This window comes from Cheilinus undulatus, linkage group 7 (genome assembly GCF_018320785.1).
Source record: "Cheilinus undulatus linkage group 7, ASM1832078v1, whole genome shotgun sequence".
Classification (NCBI taxonomy): Eukaryota; Metazoa; Chordata; class Actinopteri; order Labriformes; family Labridae; genus Cheilinus; species Cheilinus undulatus.
Genome location: NC_054871.1, coordinates 31,994,156 through 32,010,028, shown reverse-complemented (window position 1 = coordinate 32,010,028; position 15,873 = coordinate 31,994,156). Strand labels below are relative to the sequence as shown.

At 38.0% G+C, this 15,873-nt stretch overlaps 1 protein-coding gene across 3 annotated transcripts; it reads right to left on the bottom strand.

Moving 5' to 3' along the window:
• Positions 1-1,458: 1,458 nt before the first annotated feature.
• On the bottom strand, positions 1,459-15,297 carry slc35a3a (solute carrier family 35 member A3a). 3 transcript variants are annotated; one of them, XR_005992062.1, is made up of 9 exons: positions 14,887-15,297; positions 14,559-14,768; positions 12,541-12,695; positions 12,283-12,405; positions 7,249-7,423; positions 3,385-3,503; positions 3,104-3,237; positions 2,707-2,997; positions 1,459-2,600 (listed from the first exon to the last, which is right to left on the bottom strand). XR_005992062.1 is itself a non-coding variant. In XM_041790397.1 (8 exons), exons 2-8 carry the CDS (start codon positions 14,746-14,748, stop codon positions 2,907-2,909), a joined length of 987 nt encoding a protein of 328 aa, XP_041646331.1. In that variant the 5' UTR covers positions 14,749-14,768; positions 14,887-15,297; the 3' UTR covers positions 1,459-2,906. The 3 variants fall into 3 exon arrangements, 2 of the variants coding, with proteins under 2 accessions (XP_041646331.1, XP_041646332.1); XM_041790397.1 differs by having other exon boundaries at positions 1,459-2,997; XM_041790398.1 differs by having other exon boundaries at positions 1,459-2,997; positions 14,913-15,297.
• Positions 15,298-15,873: the final 576 nt, after the last annotated feature.

Below are 15,873 nucleotides of genomic sequence, written 5' to 3'. Positions count from 1 at the left end.
GAGTATGATAGTCTTGTACTTTTTCCAACTCTTTCTTATGGAACTAAACTGCAAAATTAATAAAAATACAGAAAACAATCTAAAAACTAATGTTTTTGTATTTTTCCTTCTGTTGCGTATCTGAGTGCTGAGAAGTGTAAATGTAATACCTGTATTGCCATATTGACACTTAAATGTGGTCAAGAGTGCTCTGCAGTGTCCTTAGATTTTGTTCTTAGCTAAGACTATATGACGCATCAGGAAACTTTGTGGCATTTTATTGTCTCCTTAGAAACTGCATAAAAACTAATTTCCTCTTAAGGATGGTTGGTGAATGACACCATACTTCTGAAGAGCAAAACCAAACAGTTCTAACTAAGCTCTCCATGGACCAAGTATTTTACTGCTGTCAAACTTTAAATCGCCTCTTCTCTCTGATGCTGTCAGTTTGTCAGCAGCATGGATCTGTGCCTCCTTCCTCCACCCCAGCCACCTCCTTTTCAAATCATCATTTTTGGGTCCAGATCTTCATTGGCCACCATGCATCACTTCCTAAATCCTTCTTCAACACCATCACCAGGGCCAAGACCATAGACTGTAGAAAGAATTGGACAAACGCCATGTGACGTCAGTCGTCTGCTTACAATAGTTGGAGTAAAATGGCTTTTGATGCTAATCCGTGGATGCTTCCATATTGAAATCGCGGTCTCAAACGAACTTTGGACCAACATAACGGCCCGCCCACTAAGCGCAACTTCCTGTCAGCCTGCTAGCTCGCATTCCGGTTGACAGGAATGGGGCCCCTACCTGCCGAGCTATCTGTCAGTCAAATGAGACGCGCCAATCACCGTGAAGTGAGGTTTATCCTAAATATAATCCAAATGATCGTGGTACAAAAAAATTCACCCCGCGTACAGTGGGAGCACAATAAGACACTAGCTAATGAGACACATTTGGTGTTTTGAACCAGGCTGTAAATCAGTTTATTTTGTGTGTCAAAACTGGCTGTTTAACATGTGTGCAGACGGAACTTCAGGTTTTCCTGCAGCCAGCCTCAAGTGGACAGTTGCGGTATAGCAATTTTTTGCACTTCCGCATTGGCTTCATTTTTTAGGACCAGAGGTTGCCGTTTGGTCAAGACTCCATAAGAGGGGGTTTCTATCTTGCCGTTGGCCTTACTAACTAACTAACACAGAGACATCAGAAAGGAATCTAATTGCCAAAGACAGAACATTTCTAATTCCTTTCTTACCTTCTGCGATAAAGAATTATGATTTGGCTGTTCATGATAAGTGTGGGTATTTTTGCGTATACAAGGTCTAAAGGACAAACACAATAAATGCACCACAAAAACAAATTCAGAAAAAATCTTTTCTTTTATAAAAGATTCACACATTGGTAATTGAAATAATAAAGTTAATAATTATACCCGCTTTATTTAAAAAAAAAAAAAAAAAAAAAAAAAAAAAAAAAGCTCTATAGGAGGAAAAAGCCACAATGTAATGGTATTTTTTTTTTCAGGAAAACTGCCTCACAGATGTCTGATGTCAAGAAAACCAACAATGTAGGCTGTTCAGAATTAGCTGGGCCATATTTAGTTATATGATTTCTTTATCAAAAATTAAACTGAATCTACTTTTCCATGAGTTCAGGACTTAGTGAGCTGGATGTGCATCATTCATGGCTTTGAAATTCATGTAATTCCCCAACTGAATGAATGAATAAGTTACAAAGACAGTTCATTTAGTTTTTAGATTATATGGTGCCATTATTTACACCCAAGATTAACACAATTTCAAGTTTTACAGAATAATCTTCACCACATTATGAAATTTAAACAAAAAATTAACCTTCTTCCAGCCTAGAACAGTATTTCTGAATTAAATTCATGTACTCCTTAAACCCAGATTAATTAAATCATATAACTCTATCAGACTCAGACAGACCAGACTCATTCAGTAAAATATCTGTCACAAACACACACTCTCACGCTCACACTCACACACACACACACACACACACATGTGTTATCAAAGATGTCTCAGTGACCATATGTTGCCTGGCAACAAAAACTGTTCCAAAAATAGCTGAAGAGAAATGCAACACAAGAGCTGTAATTAAGGAAACAATACCTTATGGTCACTGTAAATTCTATGACTGAAGGCTCCCAGTGCTATGAGTAATGGGGTGTTTTGCCCCGACGTGTGCCTCGCAGGCAGACCTACCTCTTAAGCTGTGCACAAATCCCCCCATCTTAAGGAAGCTCTAACCCCAAACATGGCCCCAGAGCAAACCTTAACAGTCAGATTGTGTATTGTACACAGCTTTAGAGTGAGTAACGGATCGATGGGCCCATTCCTGGGGGAGAAATGTGCTTTCAGAGCTTTCAAAGTAAGAAATGAAGACTCAGAAGCATCAATACTGAAACCAGCCGACAGTGTGGTCCTATTTCCCTACATCTAAAATGTTTTTTTCCTGTTCTCAACAGTAGAAGTGCAACTGATGTGGCAGTTACAGTGACTTGCAGTCCGTTTCTCAATAAAACAATCAGTCGGTCCCAATGGGAAAACCTTGCCACATCTGGAGCTGTGGCAGCCAGGATTTTCTCTACAGTGGCAATTCTATGGAAAAAAGGAAAACACACAATCCTGTTTTGCCACAGTGATCTTTTTCTCATTGGTTACCCTTCATAACGGAGGCACTTTTGGTGTGTGACTGATCACTTACATGTTTTTTAGCCATCTTTTCACTCTCTCTGCTTTCCTCCTCTCCTCCTACTCCTCTGATCTCTCATCCTGTTTGTGATCACAACATATGATAAAGACCTTTCCCCTTATTTTCTCTCCAGCTCTCTGTCCTCCTTTCCCCTCCACATTGTGACATCAGCAGGACCTTCTCCTGCTGCTGTAGTGTCAGCCGTGTGAGTCCTACGCCCTGCTGGGGTTGGAGGGTGGCTTGACTTCGTAGCCATACAGGAAAGTGGCCACGATGACGAAAATGGCCCCCAGGAAGAAAACGCTGAGGACGACAGAAGACAAAACACTCAGGTCAAAGAATAAGATAATGAGAAAGAAACACAAAAATAAAAAAGAGAGATAGAGATAGGGAGTGTTTCTTCTTCTACCCTGAAGGGTCGAAGTCCTGAAGCAAGAAGTAGGATATCAGCGTTGACAGGATGATGGAGAGCGACGTAGCGAAGCCCTTGAGGATGTTGTCTGCATACTTGATGACCGCTGCAATGACCAGACCCCCCAGTGCCTGGAGAAACAACAAACACAAAGGCACAGATGGACAAACATGACCTGCACCGTCTCACAGGGGGTATGATCCAAGAAATAAAAAGCTTGTGAGATTTGATAATATAGTTTTAATGGGAAAATGTTGGATTAGCAGAGTGAGTGTTACCTGAAGAGCTACGACAGTCCAGGTGATTGAGTTGTACCCCTGGAACATTCCAGATTCTCTAACCCTCTCTCCATCATAAGCCAGCATCCCAACGAGGCCAAACACCAGGCCAAACATACCTAGAAACACAAACAAAGTATGTCCATTTGCAGAGAAAGAGAAAAAAAAATACCACAAAGAAAAGATTTATGCAGCCAAGAGATAAAATAAAGAAAGAAGAACTTAAATGATGTTTGGAAGGGGTAAAATTTGACATTTCCTTCATCTTAAAACATCAAATTTGTCGTCACACTTTGAACTTTGAACAGATTAAACAACTGGGATTTAGTACACCGATTAGTGACTTTGAAGTACTTGGAAACTGGATTTTATTAAGCTTTGAACAGACAGACTACTTGTTTTTTGTCCACTCTTAACTAGTGTGATTTCTAAATCCTTTAACGGGAACTTCCTGGTGTGCAGACCATTTTGCTTTTTTAGTTGACTAGATGCTAGCATCGATTTAATTTGACAACAGATACAGTGCCATGAAAAAGTATTTGCCCCCTTTCTGATTCCTGATTTTTTTTGCATATTTATCACACTTAAATGTTTTCTGATCATCAAACCGATTTTAATAACTCACAAAGACAACCCAAGTAAATACAATGCAGTTTCTAAATGATGATTTTAACTTAAGCACCGGTGCATCCCTTGAGGTGATGTTGTATAATGAATGCATGAACGTTATTGCAGTAAAAGTAGCACAACTAAATTATTACAAAAGACACTATTAATAATTGTGTAATTCAAACATTAACTAATTAGATTATTCTGCCATGCAAAATACTGCCGGTTCTTCTTATTTATTTCTGATGTGAAAATGCCACACAGAACAACTATTCAACTTCAACAGTGATGCACACGATTTCAGCAATAAAATCAAGTGCTGTATTTAGGTCAGATAGCTTTAAATGCCATAAAAAATACAAAGCGATTACTCTAATTTATGGCTAAGCATCAAAACCAAATAATTTATTAAATGGATTTAATATGTGATGATGTGATATACAGTCCATGGATAGGAAAAGACTAATCAGTACTACTTTATTTTAGTGGGATCTAATAACCCAGTAATTTACAGTAATAAGTGTAATTGTCTTGTAATTTCTCAAGAATAAGGTGGTAATAACTTAGTAATAAGTTGGTATTTTGCCAAGTATATACTTGGAAATATGGTAATATTAAGGAAGTATTTACCTAGTAATAATGCATTAATTATCAAGTAATTCCTTGTAATATTGTAGCAATTCTCTGGTAATTAGGTGGTATTTTACCCAAACCCCTTACCCTAACCCTAATCCTAACCCTTAAAATGACATACATTTTCAGCAAGGACTCACTTTAATCAAGCGCAGGGGTGTCAAACTCAATCACAGCAGGGGTCAGATTCTGAATTTAGGTCTAACCGGAGAGCCCAGCAGCGTCAACATTCAACCATAAACTGTCAACCTCATTTTCACCAGTTATAAATTATGGGGGGAAAAATTAGCAATGATGATAAATGACTCTGAGATTGAAAAAAGTCAAAATGAAATTGATAGGCTTAAAATCTGAGATAAAATGTCAAACTTATTTGTTTAAAAGGTCAAAACATGAAATTAAATGTCAAATAATGTTTTTAAAAAGCAAATATATGAAATAGAAACTTGCAATCATGTTTTCAAGGTCAAAATATGAGATAAAATTTGAAATCAAAATTTTAAAAGGTCAAAATATGAGATAAAAAATTTTTAAATGGCTAGACTAAAAGGCAAAAATATTGGATTAAAGTCAAAGGTAGGGGTTGAAAAAGGTCAAAACATGAGATAAAATTCGAAATAATAAGCTAATTAGGTGAAACATGACTTAAAATTATAATTGTGAACCTAAATAGGTCAAAATATGAAATAAAAAGTCAATTTCATATGTTTGTCATAATTGTGACATGCAAAATTCAAAAATGGAAGGAAAGCACAAACTAATTCTTTTCCCCATATCTATGATCTTTTATTTAATGATTTTTACTCTTAACTTTTTCAATTTTTTATGACTTAAGGACATTAAATCTCAAGGTTAAAGTTTACAATTTTAGGCTGGAGGAAATCTGCAGAAATCTGCAAAACGAAGGGCCAGTTATGATAAAAATATATTATGATCTTGTGGGCTGTATACCTGTAGCACAGGCAAGATCTGGCCCCCCGGGCCTTGAGTTTTACACCTCTGATCTAGATAAATAATGAAATCACCTAGGAATTATCAAGCAACTCGTATAGAAAATTATCATCTTATTTCTAAGAAATTACTTGGTAAAGTACTACTTAATTAACAGAGAATTGCCACAATATCACAAGGGTTAGGGTTATAGGGTAACTAAGGGTATAATACCAATTTATTACAAGGTAATTACCATCTTATTCTTGAACGATTACTACATGATTGCATTTCTAACTATCATTTCTAACTGTCCGTCATGACATTCAGAACTTTCCCAATAATCTCTTCATTGTCTTGGAGGACTTCTTTGCAAGCCTAGAGAGAGCTCATACAAAAAGTAATATTGATGAGCAGCAGATTGCTGGCAGATGAGTTAATGTTGGCCTCATTCTGTGGTATTACAAACCTAACACAATGACTCTCAATGTTTCCATTTTAACCTGCTGTAAACTAAAGATCCATGATCCTGGCTAAGAACATTCACAGGAAACAATTCATAAAAATGAAAACACTCATGTGCCAATTATAAGCTGCAAGTCTGAACATGGACTGGTTCTGACCATGAAAGATAAAAAGAGAAATAAAGAAATACTGGTGAGTTTAGAGTCATTGCCATTGTAATTTTCCAGGATAAAAGACAAACATTATCATGATATAGAAAACTCTTGCCTATGCACTTAAATGACCTGGTTTACTCCCTGATCTTGCTCCATGCTCTGTCTCTCTTGCTGCCTCTCTCTCTGCCACGGCAGGGCTAAGAGCACACAGCCTGATTAGCACACACCTGTTGCTAATTTTTAATTTTCTTTATGAGTTTGATAGCTTGTCAGTGTGTCAGTCCTCTGGGTCAGATATGACTGACAGACTGGTTGGAGGGGCTTAGCAGAGTGATATGAGCAAGAAGAGAAAGGTTTCTTGTTGTTATGCTTGTGTTGTCTACTGTCTCTTTAAAGTACCATCAATATTCTAATAAATCTCCAAATAAGCAAATAAATGCTGTTCTATAAATCCTACATTAACTATAAAGCAGCAGTCTTTTTGATGGTCAGATGACTTTAATGATAACAAATTTTTCACTAGTATTTCCTTTTTCACCTTTTTAAATTTTTTTATTCTTGTATTCTGTTGAAAACTCCGACCAACACCAGCTACAAGAATAAGTAAAGTTTCTCCTATGCTCTTTTTTGCAGATCTCAGCTCCAGAAATTTAATGCAGGTGAAAAAGCTCGGAGCTTACACGGGGAATCGCAGGAGACTTAACACATGGCTCACACGCTCCAGGGTAAAAATAAACTAGACAGGAACATTCATCTCTGCTGAAACAGATCGCAGGTAAAAAGCCCAGCTGGCTCTGTGAGCAGGGAAAAAAGGAAACTGTTCTCGCACACTGGAGCTTACTTCAGAAGCACAGACGTAGTGACTTCTCATCTGTTTTCAACACAAATAAAAACAGTTCCTCTGATGATGATGATGATGATGATGATGATGATGATGATGTGCACCGATCAAACTCCATAAACCATACATATATTTTACCATCTGTTAAACCACATTTAGAAAGGAACTGCTGGTGTACAGTATGAGCCTGACTTGACATCTGATTAATTCATCCAATCGATGAATACTGACCGAGCTGGATGTTTCGGACCCACACGCTCTGTTTGCTCTCCTTCAGGATCTTCTCAAAGTAGACGCCAGCAAACCCACTGGAGCAGCACGCCACCAGCACCGCCGCCACACCCACAAACTGGGAGCCTGCTGAGAGGGTCTCTTTTTCTTGAGCCTGAGCAGACTCTGAGGGCCACTGCACACACAAGAGAAACACTTGAATGAGAAAAAGAAGTCAGCTTGGAGGTTTGTTCTTGACCTTTTAGCAGTACTGGAAAGGATATTTATTTAAAATGAAAACGCTTCAGGTGGCATTTAATGAATAATCCATCATCCCCTGCTATCCTGTGTCTGACTGATGGAAACTGTGTACAGAGCAAAGCACACATGACTGACGTTTTCTCACTGGAGGCTTATATGTTGATTTTTAACGACTAAGAAGCAGGAACCTCAGGCCAAAGATGTACTCCCTGATAAAATAATGACTGAGGTTTTATACTGTTTTAATGCCTTTGATATACAACCCAATTCCAAAAAGTTGGGGCACTCTGTAAAATGTAAAAAAAAAACAGAATGCAAAATATTTGCAAATACCATAAATCAATTTTTTTCTAAATAGCATAACAACAGCATGTCAGGAATTGAAACTGAGACATTTTTGATAGCAGTAACATATCTCAAAAAAGAAGGGACAGGGCAAAAAAGACTGGAAAATAAGTGGTCCTAATAAGAACAGCTGGAGGAGCATTTTGCAGTGAAAAAGGTTAATTGGCAACAGGTCAGTTACAAGATTAAGTATAATTTTAAAGAGGCAGAGTCGTAAAGTAAAGAGGGGCAGAGGCTCGCTGATCTGCAAAAAAAAGTGTATCTAAAATAAAATAAATAAAACAATAAAATAAAACAATTTTAGAAAAATGTTCCTCAGTATAAAATTATGAAGACTTTAAAAACCCCACCATCTACAATACATGAGAACATCAAAAGATTCAGAGAATCTGGAGAAATCTTTGTGTGCAAGGGACCAGGTCCAAAGTCAATATCAGTTGCTCATGATCTTTGGGCCTCATGCAATACTGAGTTAAAAACAGGTAGATTCTGCACTGGAAATCCCTTCACAGGCTCAGGAACACATCCAGAAATCACTGTTCACTGTGCAATTCACAAATCTACAAATGCACGTGCAGATGATGTGTCTGTTAGACTAAGGAGGAGAGGGACCATCCAGTGTATCTGTTGGTATGGGGTTGCATTAGTGCCTATGTTGTGGATCAATGCTGAAAAGAATAAAGAGGTTTCAGCGGAGCATATGCTCCCATCCAGACAACATCTCTTTCAGGGAGGTTCTTACATATTTCAGCAAGAAGACAATGCTAAACCACATACCACATCCATCACAACAGCATGGCTTCACAGTAGAAGAGTCTGGGTGCTGAACTAGCCTGCCTGCAGTCCAGACCAACAGAACACATTTGGAGCATCATAAATCCAGCAAAGCTGATCCAGGACTGTTGAGCAGCTACAATGCTACATCAGACAAGAAGGGGACAAAATTTCCCTCCCAAAACTCCAGCAAATAGTCCCCTCACTTCCCAGATGTTTACAGTTTGCAGATTGCGGGTAAAAGAAGAGGGGCTGCTTCACACTGGTACACTTAGACCTATCCCAACTTTTTTTATGTGTGACTGCCATCAAATTCAAATGAGCTAATGCTTTCTATACTACAGTAAAATGTCTCATTTTCCAACATCTGATATGTTGTTTATGTTCCATAGAGAATAAATATGGGTTTATGGGGGTTGTATTTGCTTTGTAATCATTCAGTCAGTTAGTGTGACAGTTTCTAAAGTTAGTCTTTTATAAAAGCTTTCCTGTCATTGTTAGAACAGAGCCAGACTACCATTTTTACCCTGTTGATGGACTTTGGGCTTCCTAAGCTAACTTTCATTACTTTACTAACCAAACAAACTGTTTACAGGCTGATCTTCAAACAGCTGTAACATAGATTATGAGTCGTAATTATTTCCTAATTTAACTCATTACAAAGAGGGTAATAATATCCCCCAGAACATTAAACGTGTTCTCTAAGCATGACAAAAGGAAAAGCACTTTTGAAATCAATGTGCCAAACACAAAAGAAGCAGATAAACTCATTCATAGGTTTTAAATCAAATAAAGTATCCAGTGAGTAAACATCTACATGAAACTATAACTTTTATTTAGAAAAAACATGTGCTCTCTATAATGGTTAACAGTGAAACTCTGAATCTGTGATCCTGGACACCTAAAATTCACACAAAGGCATCTTCACAACTTTGCAGAGTTGTAAAAAGTGCTGCAGGGGGTGAGAGCTGCTGCGTTATGTGCTGCAGTAAGCAGGAAAATGGGTGTTAATGCAAAAAAAAAGAAAAAAAAAGGTAAAGGGTGATGATCTGTGGTTGTGCTAAGTAGGAAAAAAAAGTATTGTAGCTGCACTTTTTCTTGGGATAGATACAAAAATAACAGAAAAAGTGAGAATATTTGTTTGGTAGGAAATATTTAAATACTTAAGCACAATTAGGATCACGATAATGTTTACTTTTCACATCTATACCTCTTCCACACACCAGACAAATGCGGAGTGAAACATAGCTGTTTTTTAAAAAGGGCAGCTTGTTTGTGTAGGATACTGTTTGTAAAAATAGCTGTTATGACTGTGTGTAAGACATATTCTGTCATTCAGAAACAGTAAAAAGGTGTGACAGAAAAACCACATCAGATTCTTGGCTACGCTGTTAAAGAGTGATGTCTGCACCTGTCTGATCCTGCAGGTTTCTGAAGGTGTTTCCTCATACACTCTGCTTCTTTTGAGCTTCTAAGTGAAGCTCCTCCAGCATTAAGAACACATCCGGTTTAATGCGGACATTGACATCTCTCTTTGTTTTGCCAAGGAGGAGGAGGTGATATCACTACAGTCAACGTTCATCCTTTATTAGCATATCCTGCCTGACTACTGCAGACAGTATTTAGTCAGTCTTCTGATTAAGACAGAGTATTTTCATTTATTTCACCTATTATTGTAGCCAAGTTTCTTTTTAGATCACACCAACCAATGAAATATGAAAGTAGGCCTATTTGAAGACTTTTGTTTTTGTCTTTATCTATTCTTTGTATCCTTTTCATATAAACACCACTAGGGCCCATTATACAGGGATTTGTGAAGTGCTATCTTCACTTGTTTGAAGCAGGTGGCAGCAAAGGGGGAAGAGAAAAGTCCAATAATTGTTCTTTATGTTAGGATGACAGTCAGAAGATACAGTGAATATAAAAGTATTCACCCCTTGGATGTTTTTTCTCTTTTAAATCAGTTATTGTCAATATAATTTGGCTTTTTTGATGAAAAAATGTATATGCCCTATTGTGTGGGGCAACGGAGGGAAAACATGCTGCACTGAGCCCCTATCACACACATGCTAACAGGATACTAAAGCAGGCGTCAATGAAATCAGGCTGATTCTAGGTGTAGTTTGGGCATTATGCTATTGACCTCTTCACTAAAAATTAACTTGAGTTTAAAGTTAAAAAAGGTTTTAAGGATGAAATGGGAATGCTGCCATATGGATGCATTGTCATCCTTAAAACTTTTTAAATTCAAAGCTTGAGTGCAGTCTTAACGAGGAGGACAACAAGGAGGAAGCTACGCTGATGTAGATCAAGGTGAGATCAATCCAAAAGACCTGTGAAGAAGAAACTTGCAGCCAGATGACATCACTACTTAAAGTGCATTACACAAAGATGGAAGCATACATGAGTATCTATTTTCTAAATCTACTGAAAATACCCAGAGTCCCACCTTTACAGATCACCCTGAAATATCTGCTGAGAAAATGTCCAAAGAAAGAGTCGTCAAGCTCTCTCTATAATGTAATGTGTGACATTTCACCAACAAACTCACAGAGGATTAAAGGCATATAGGAAAGGGAGTTATCATTGACTATTGATGAGGAGGGAACGGGAAAGTATTTGGAGGCATGCCAGAATAATATGTTCAATATGCTCACAAACAAAGTCAGTTCAGTTAAGAGCTATACATCAACTTCATATATCTCCTAGACACAGCCATTCTTTTAATTTATCACTTTCTCCTCTGTGTGTTGAATGCAAGACAGAAATTAGTACTCTAACTCACTGTTTATGGTCATGTCGTAATCTGCAGAAGTATGGGTTGGAAATACTTTTTGATACAGGGAAAAATGTTAAAAAAAAAAAGAAATAGATCCATGGCTCTGATTTGGGACTTCTAAGTCAGAGTATAAGCACTGATACTAATAAAAGGTTGTATAACATTCTATATATTGTTACAATGGATGAGTGAAGTTGTATGATTAAATATCACACAGGCATTTGCATGCAAAGAAAGATCTGTTTTAAAAGTCTGGCAGCCCTATTTGAACTACATTGGATCAGATCTCAATGCCATTATTTCAATTTTATTTATTATCATTTAAACTTTACACAGTGTCCCACCTTTTTGGAAACATGCTGTAAAGTTGCTCTCCAGTTAATCTTGTGCCAAATTCAGTATTGTATTTCTAACTTTGTGTAGCAACTTAAGCCTGGACAAACAAAACTCCTTTCACTGTGTGTGTTAATGGTTAAAATAATGAAATAACTTGAATAACTGGGTTCATCGTGGCTTTTATAAACACTTTTTTCACGACAACTTCACTGAATAATGGTGTAAAACTCAAATTCTGTCTGATTGCAAGGCTTTTAGAAAAAGCCTCAACAATTTTAATTATGCGCTTCTACGGAGGTCTTGGGAAACATTTTACTACAAAACAGTCTGGTTTCACAACCATAAATGCTCCATTTGGCTGTCTGGGGTGTGCCTTCATGGAGGGTGCAAACCTAAATTATGAAATCCTAAATTCAAAGCAGCTTCTCCACAGAACAATCCTTTGCTTTATTTTATTTTTTTGTTTGTTTTATAGTCTCCAGTAGATTTACATAGACAAAAACCACAGAGTGGATGCTCTATTACTACAAGATATGTAAAGACATGAAGCTGTACTACACCTGCACCAGAGCCACTCCAGCCATAAGAATCACCAGTGACAGCCACTGATAGATGCCCAGTCTGCGGCCCAGCATGGACACAGAGAACAGCGCTGTGGTCAGGATCTTCAGCTGGTACGTAACCTGATGAGAAAAAGTGGAAGAGTTAAGATAACCCATGAATGAAGATTTGCTCATTAATACATTGCTTGTGTGTGTGCACAAATCAGTTGGGTTTTAAATGTGCATGTTTAGATTATCTCTGTGGATCTGCTCTACCTGGTAGGTGGCTGCATCCAGGTTAGACAGGGCGACATACAGCAGGTTGTTCTGCAGGGTGTAGATCCCCGAGGGGATTGCGAGTTTCAGAGTTTCTATGGGTTTATGGGCAATTTCCTGACGCAGAACACTGTTCAGAGCTCGCATGCTGTATTCTGTGGAGTGAAAAGTAGGACAAGAGCAACCTGAATAACCTGACTGACTCAAGACAAGAGTAAGGAGACACTAACAAAACAGAGTATTCAGATGAGTTCACAGCAATGACAAGGACAAGAGGGTGAAACTATTTCTCATTTTTTCTTAAAAGGCATGTTTGGATTTAAAGCTACTTTAAGGAGTTTTGGCTGATAATCAAACAGACTGATGTCTCTTTGTGGCCTATAAATCAATAGAAATTGTCAATAACAAAATAGTATATGTGTATCAAATATTTCTTTCATGCCTGAAACTGCTGCCATGAACTGGTAGCCTTGTGACCCATGCACAGAAGATGTTGTCTGCAAAGCACACAGACCAAGTTCAAATGCAGCCAGTGACTCCTTCCCTGCATGTCATTCCCAAGTGTCTCTCTCTCCCCAGTCTAACTCTAATGCCCGTATCACTTATAGATATAAAAAGGGTATTAAAAAGCCCAACACTTCTTTATGAGTGATATATTTGATGGTAAAAGAGAACAGGGTGTGTTTTTTGTTTTTAAAAATGCATGTACAGGACATTAAAATGTAATAACACAAAACTACCCCAAAAAGGAAAAGAAAGATTTGAAATGCATCACTCACAAGGACACAAAATTTCCTGTGGTCAACGTAAAAAAGACTGTTTCAACTGGATGTTGTTAACTACTTCATCTGACACCCCCCCCACCCCACCCCACCCCAACCCCCCACCGGCAGTGATTTGAGGCTACATTTTAGAATATTGATGGAAAAAAATCTGTTTTTTAATTTGAGCAGAGGTGAAAAAATAAATAACTTTTGTACTCAAGTAAAGGTACATTTACTTTGGTTAAATTTTATTCAATTAAAATTAATAGTACTGGTCTATAAATTTACTCAAGTAAAAGTATTGAATATTTCAGTAAAAGTTTACTTTAAGTACTGAGTAGCTACTAAGGAGTTGAACTGTAAAATATGGTCTTTCCTTACTGGCAAAAACAACAAGATAGCAGATCTCTTACCAAGTTGTTCAGGTAAAGTCATACATCTATCATAAAGTCAAATATACAACTAAACTGACAGTGTGAGTTTAACTCACAGAGAATTAAATTTACACTTTAAAGTGTCTATATAAGTCCACACTACAGTACAGTTAAACTACACTTCTGAAAGTTAGATGGTAGGTGGTTCTCCTCTGGCAAGCAATACATACTGATGAAAAATATGCATATACCTTTCAGGAGCCCCTAAATTCATATACAGGAGCTCAGACTTGATGGATAACTTCACTCATGGTGAAATGGGCCTCACATCAAAAATAACACTGCTATGCACAACAGCTGTTTTGGGAAGTGATGTGGAATCATTCTCTCGCTATGTGATGAAGAAGTCAACAGAGTTGGAAAAAGTACAAGAGTATTGTACTCAAGTAAAAGCATATTTAACAGTTAAAATTTAAAGTAGAAGAAAACAGTACTGGTATCAAAATGCACTCATAAAGTAGAAGTAACCCCTCACAAAAACTACTCAATTACAGTAATCTCACTTAATGTAATTAGTTACTTTTCACCCCTGCATTTAAACATTTTTGTGGTTTCATAACCACTTTAGACTCCTAACAGGAGATTTTATTTAACAGATTCATAAAAAATACTATCTAAACTCAGCCATGCGTTTAAGTGTTCACCACCTTCAACCTTGTTTACTGATTTAAAATGAACACTTGTTTTCAATATGTAATATTAATGTGCTACTCTCTAACGTTGTAACTTAGCTGGCAGATATCGATGTTATCCCTCCTACTACTGACTTTAGAGAATCTCAGATAAATACAAGGCCTTTCTTTTTTGTCTGTGGACCTACTGTGCTCTTTGTAGACCAGCAGTATACAGGTTAGGATCTTCATGACCTCAGCCACCACCACAGCTGAGGAAGCCAGGTACCGCGGGCCCTCGGCCTGCAGGGTCCGGGAGTAGCGCATGGTAAGCACCAGGGAGGTGGTCTGGAACACCAGCACCCCCAAAGAGAGGTACTTCAGCCGGGATGAGGCCATGACCACGAGTCGGTGGGAGGCTAGGCACAGAGATTGATTACTAGGGTAACAGAATAGGCGATGACGCTAGTAACAGCTGTGATACAGACAGACTAGTAATGAGTAAGGCAGAGTTTGATGACAAAGTTTTTCACTCACCGAGCAAACACTGAGACGACTCTCACCTTTCTGTCCTCTCGTCGATGGCGCTGAAAAATCAACTTCCCTGTCGCAGATAGTCGCCTCTACATAAAGTAATCCCTCTTAAAGACTTGAATATCCAGTTTTGTCTAGTATACGCGTCCCTCTCTCTCTCAGACACTCAGACCAGGTACTGGGAGCTCAACCCAGCTGTCAAAACAGCACCACTTCAAGTCCTGGCGTCCATTGACCCAATCCGGATCTTTAACGTCCGCTGAAAACTGCACATTATCCTCTCAGGGTTTCATCTCCTGCTGCCGCATCATTTAGAGTCATAACGGTTGAATTAACCGCCAAGAGGAAAAGAAAATTACTCCGCTATAGCCTACGAAGGGAGACAAATGCATGCAAGATCCTGGATAGATGACTTCCGTGTACAGACTTCTTCCTCGCTCTTGCGTCAAGGCTTCCGGTGCTCACTAGCGCCTCCTGCTGAAGAAGAAACAAACTCCGCTGTTCATTCTTATTCAAGAGCTACCTCTTTCACACACCTAATTATGACTCACTGTGGAGCTATAAGTCAATACACATTATGAGTGAAATTAACTGTTTATATTGAGGACATGAAGACCAACGACCTCTGAAACAAATAACTGCTATGTGTAAATGTGTGCATTATTCATTAATGTACTAAACTTTTATATTTATAGAGATCAAATGGCCTAGTGTTTCAGTGTTTTGTCTGTTATGAGTAGGTTTCATTAGTATCCTAACATTGAGGTGCTGTGATTGTTAATCCAATCCATAAATTACAAAAAATGAAAAAGTCATGTGTACCCTGAGGAAAAGGATCACATTTCAACAATAAAATCAGCTTGCCCTACTAATGAACCCTTAGAAGTCTACAAGCTATTTTTGCTGTTTTGTAAATACTTTTCTTTAGACAATATAAACCACTCAGAAAATTATACCAAACGCTCATGTTTGGTACACAAAAAATAATCA

Excerpts from the sequence above, each read along its gene's own strand:
- slc35a3a (XM_041790397.1), bottom strand. The coding sequence starts at position 14,748 with ATGGCCTCATCCCGGCTGAAGTACCTCTCTTTGGGGGTGCTGGTGTTC. Across the intron at positions 12,696-14,558 it reads GCTGGTCTACAAAGAGCACA|AATACAGCATGCGAGCTCTG; the intron begins GTAGGTCCACAG and ends TTCACTCCACAG. Across the intron at positions 12,406-12,540 it reads TGGATGCAGCCACCTACCAG|GTTACGTACCAGCTGAAGAT; the intron begins GTAGAGCAGATC and ends TTTTCTCATCAG.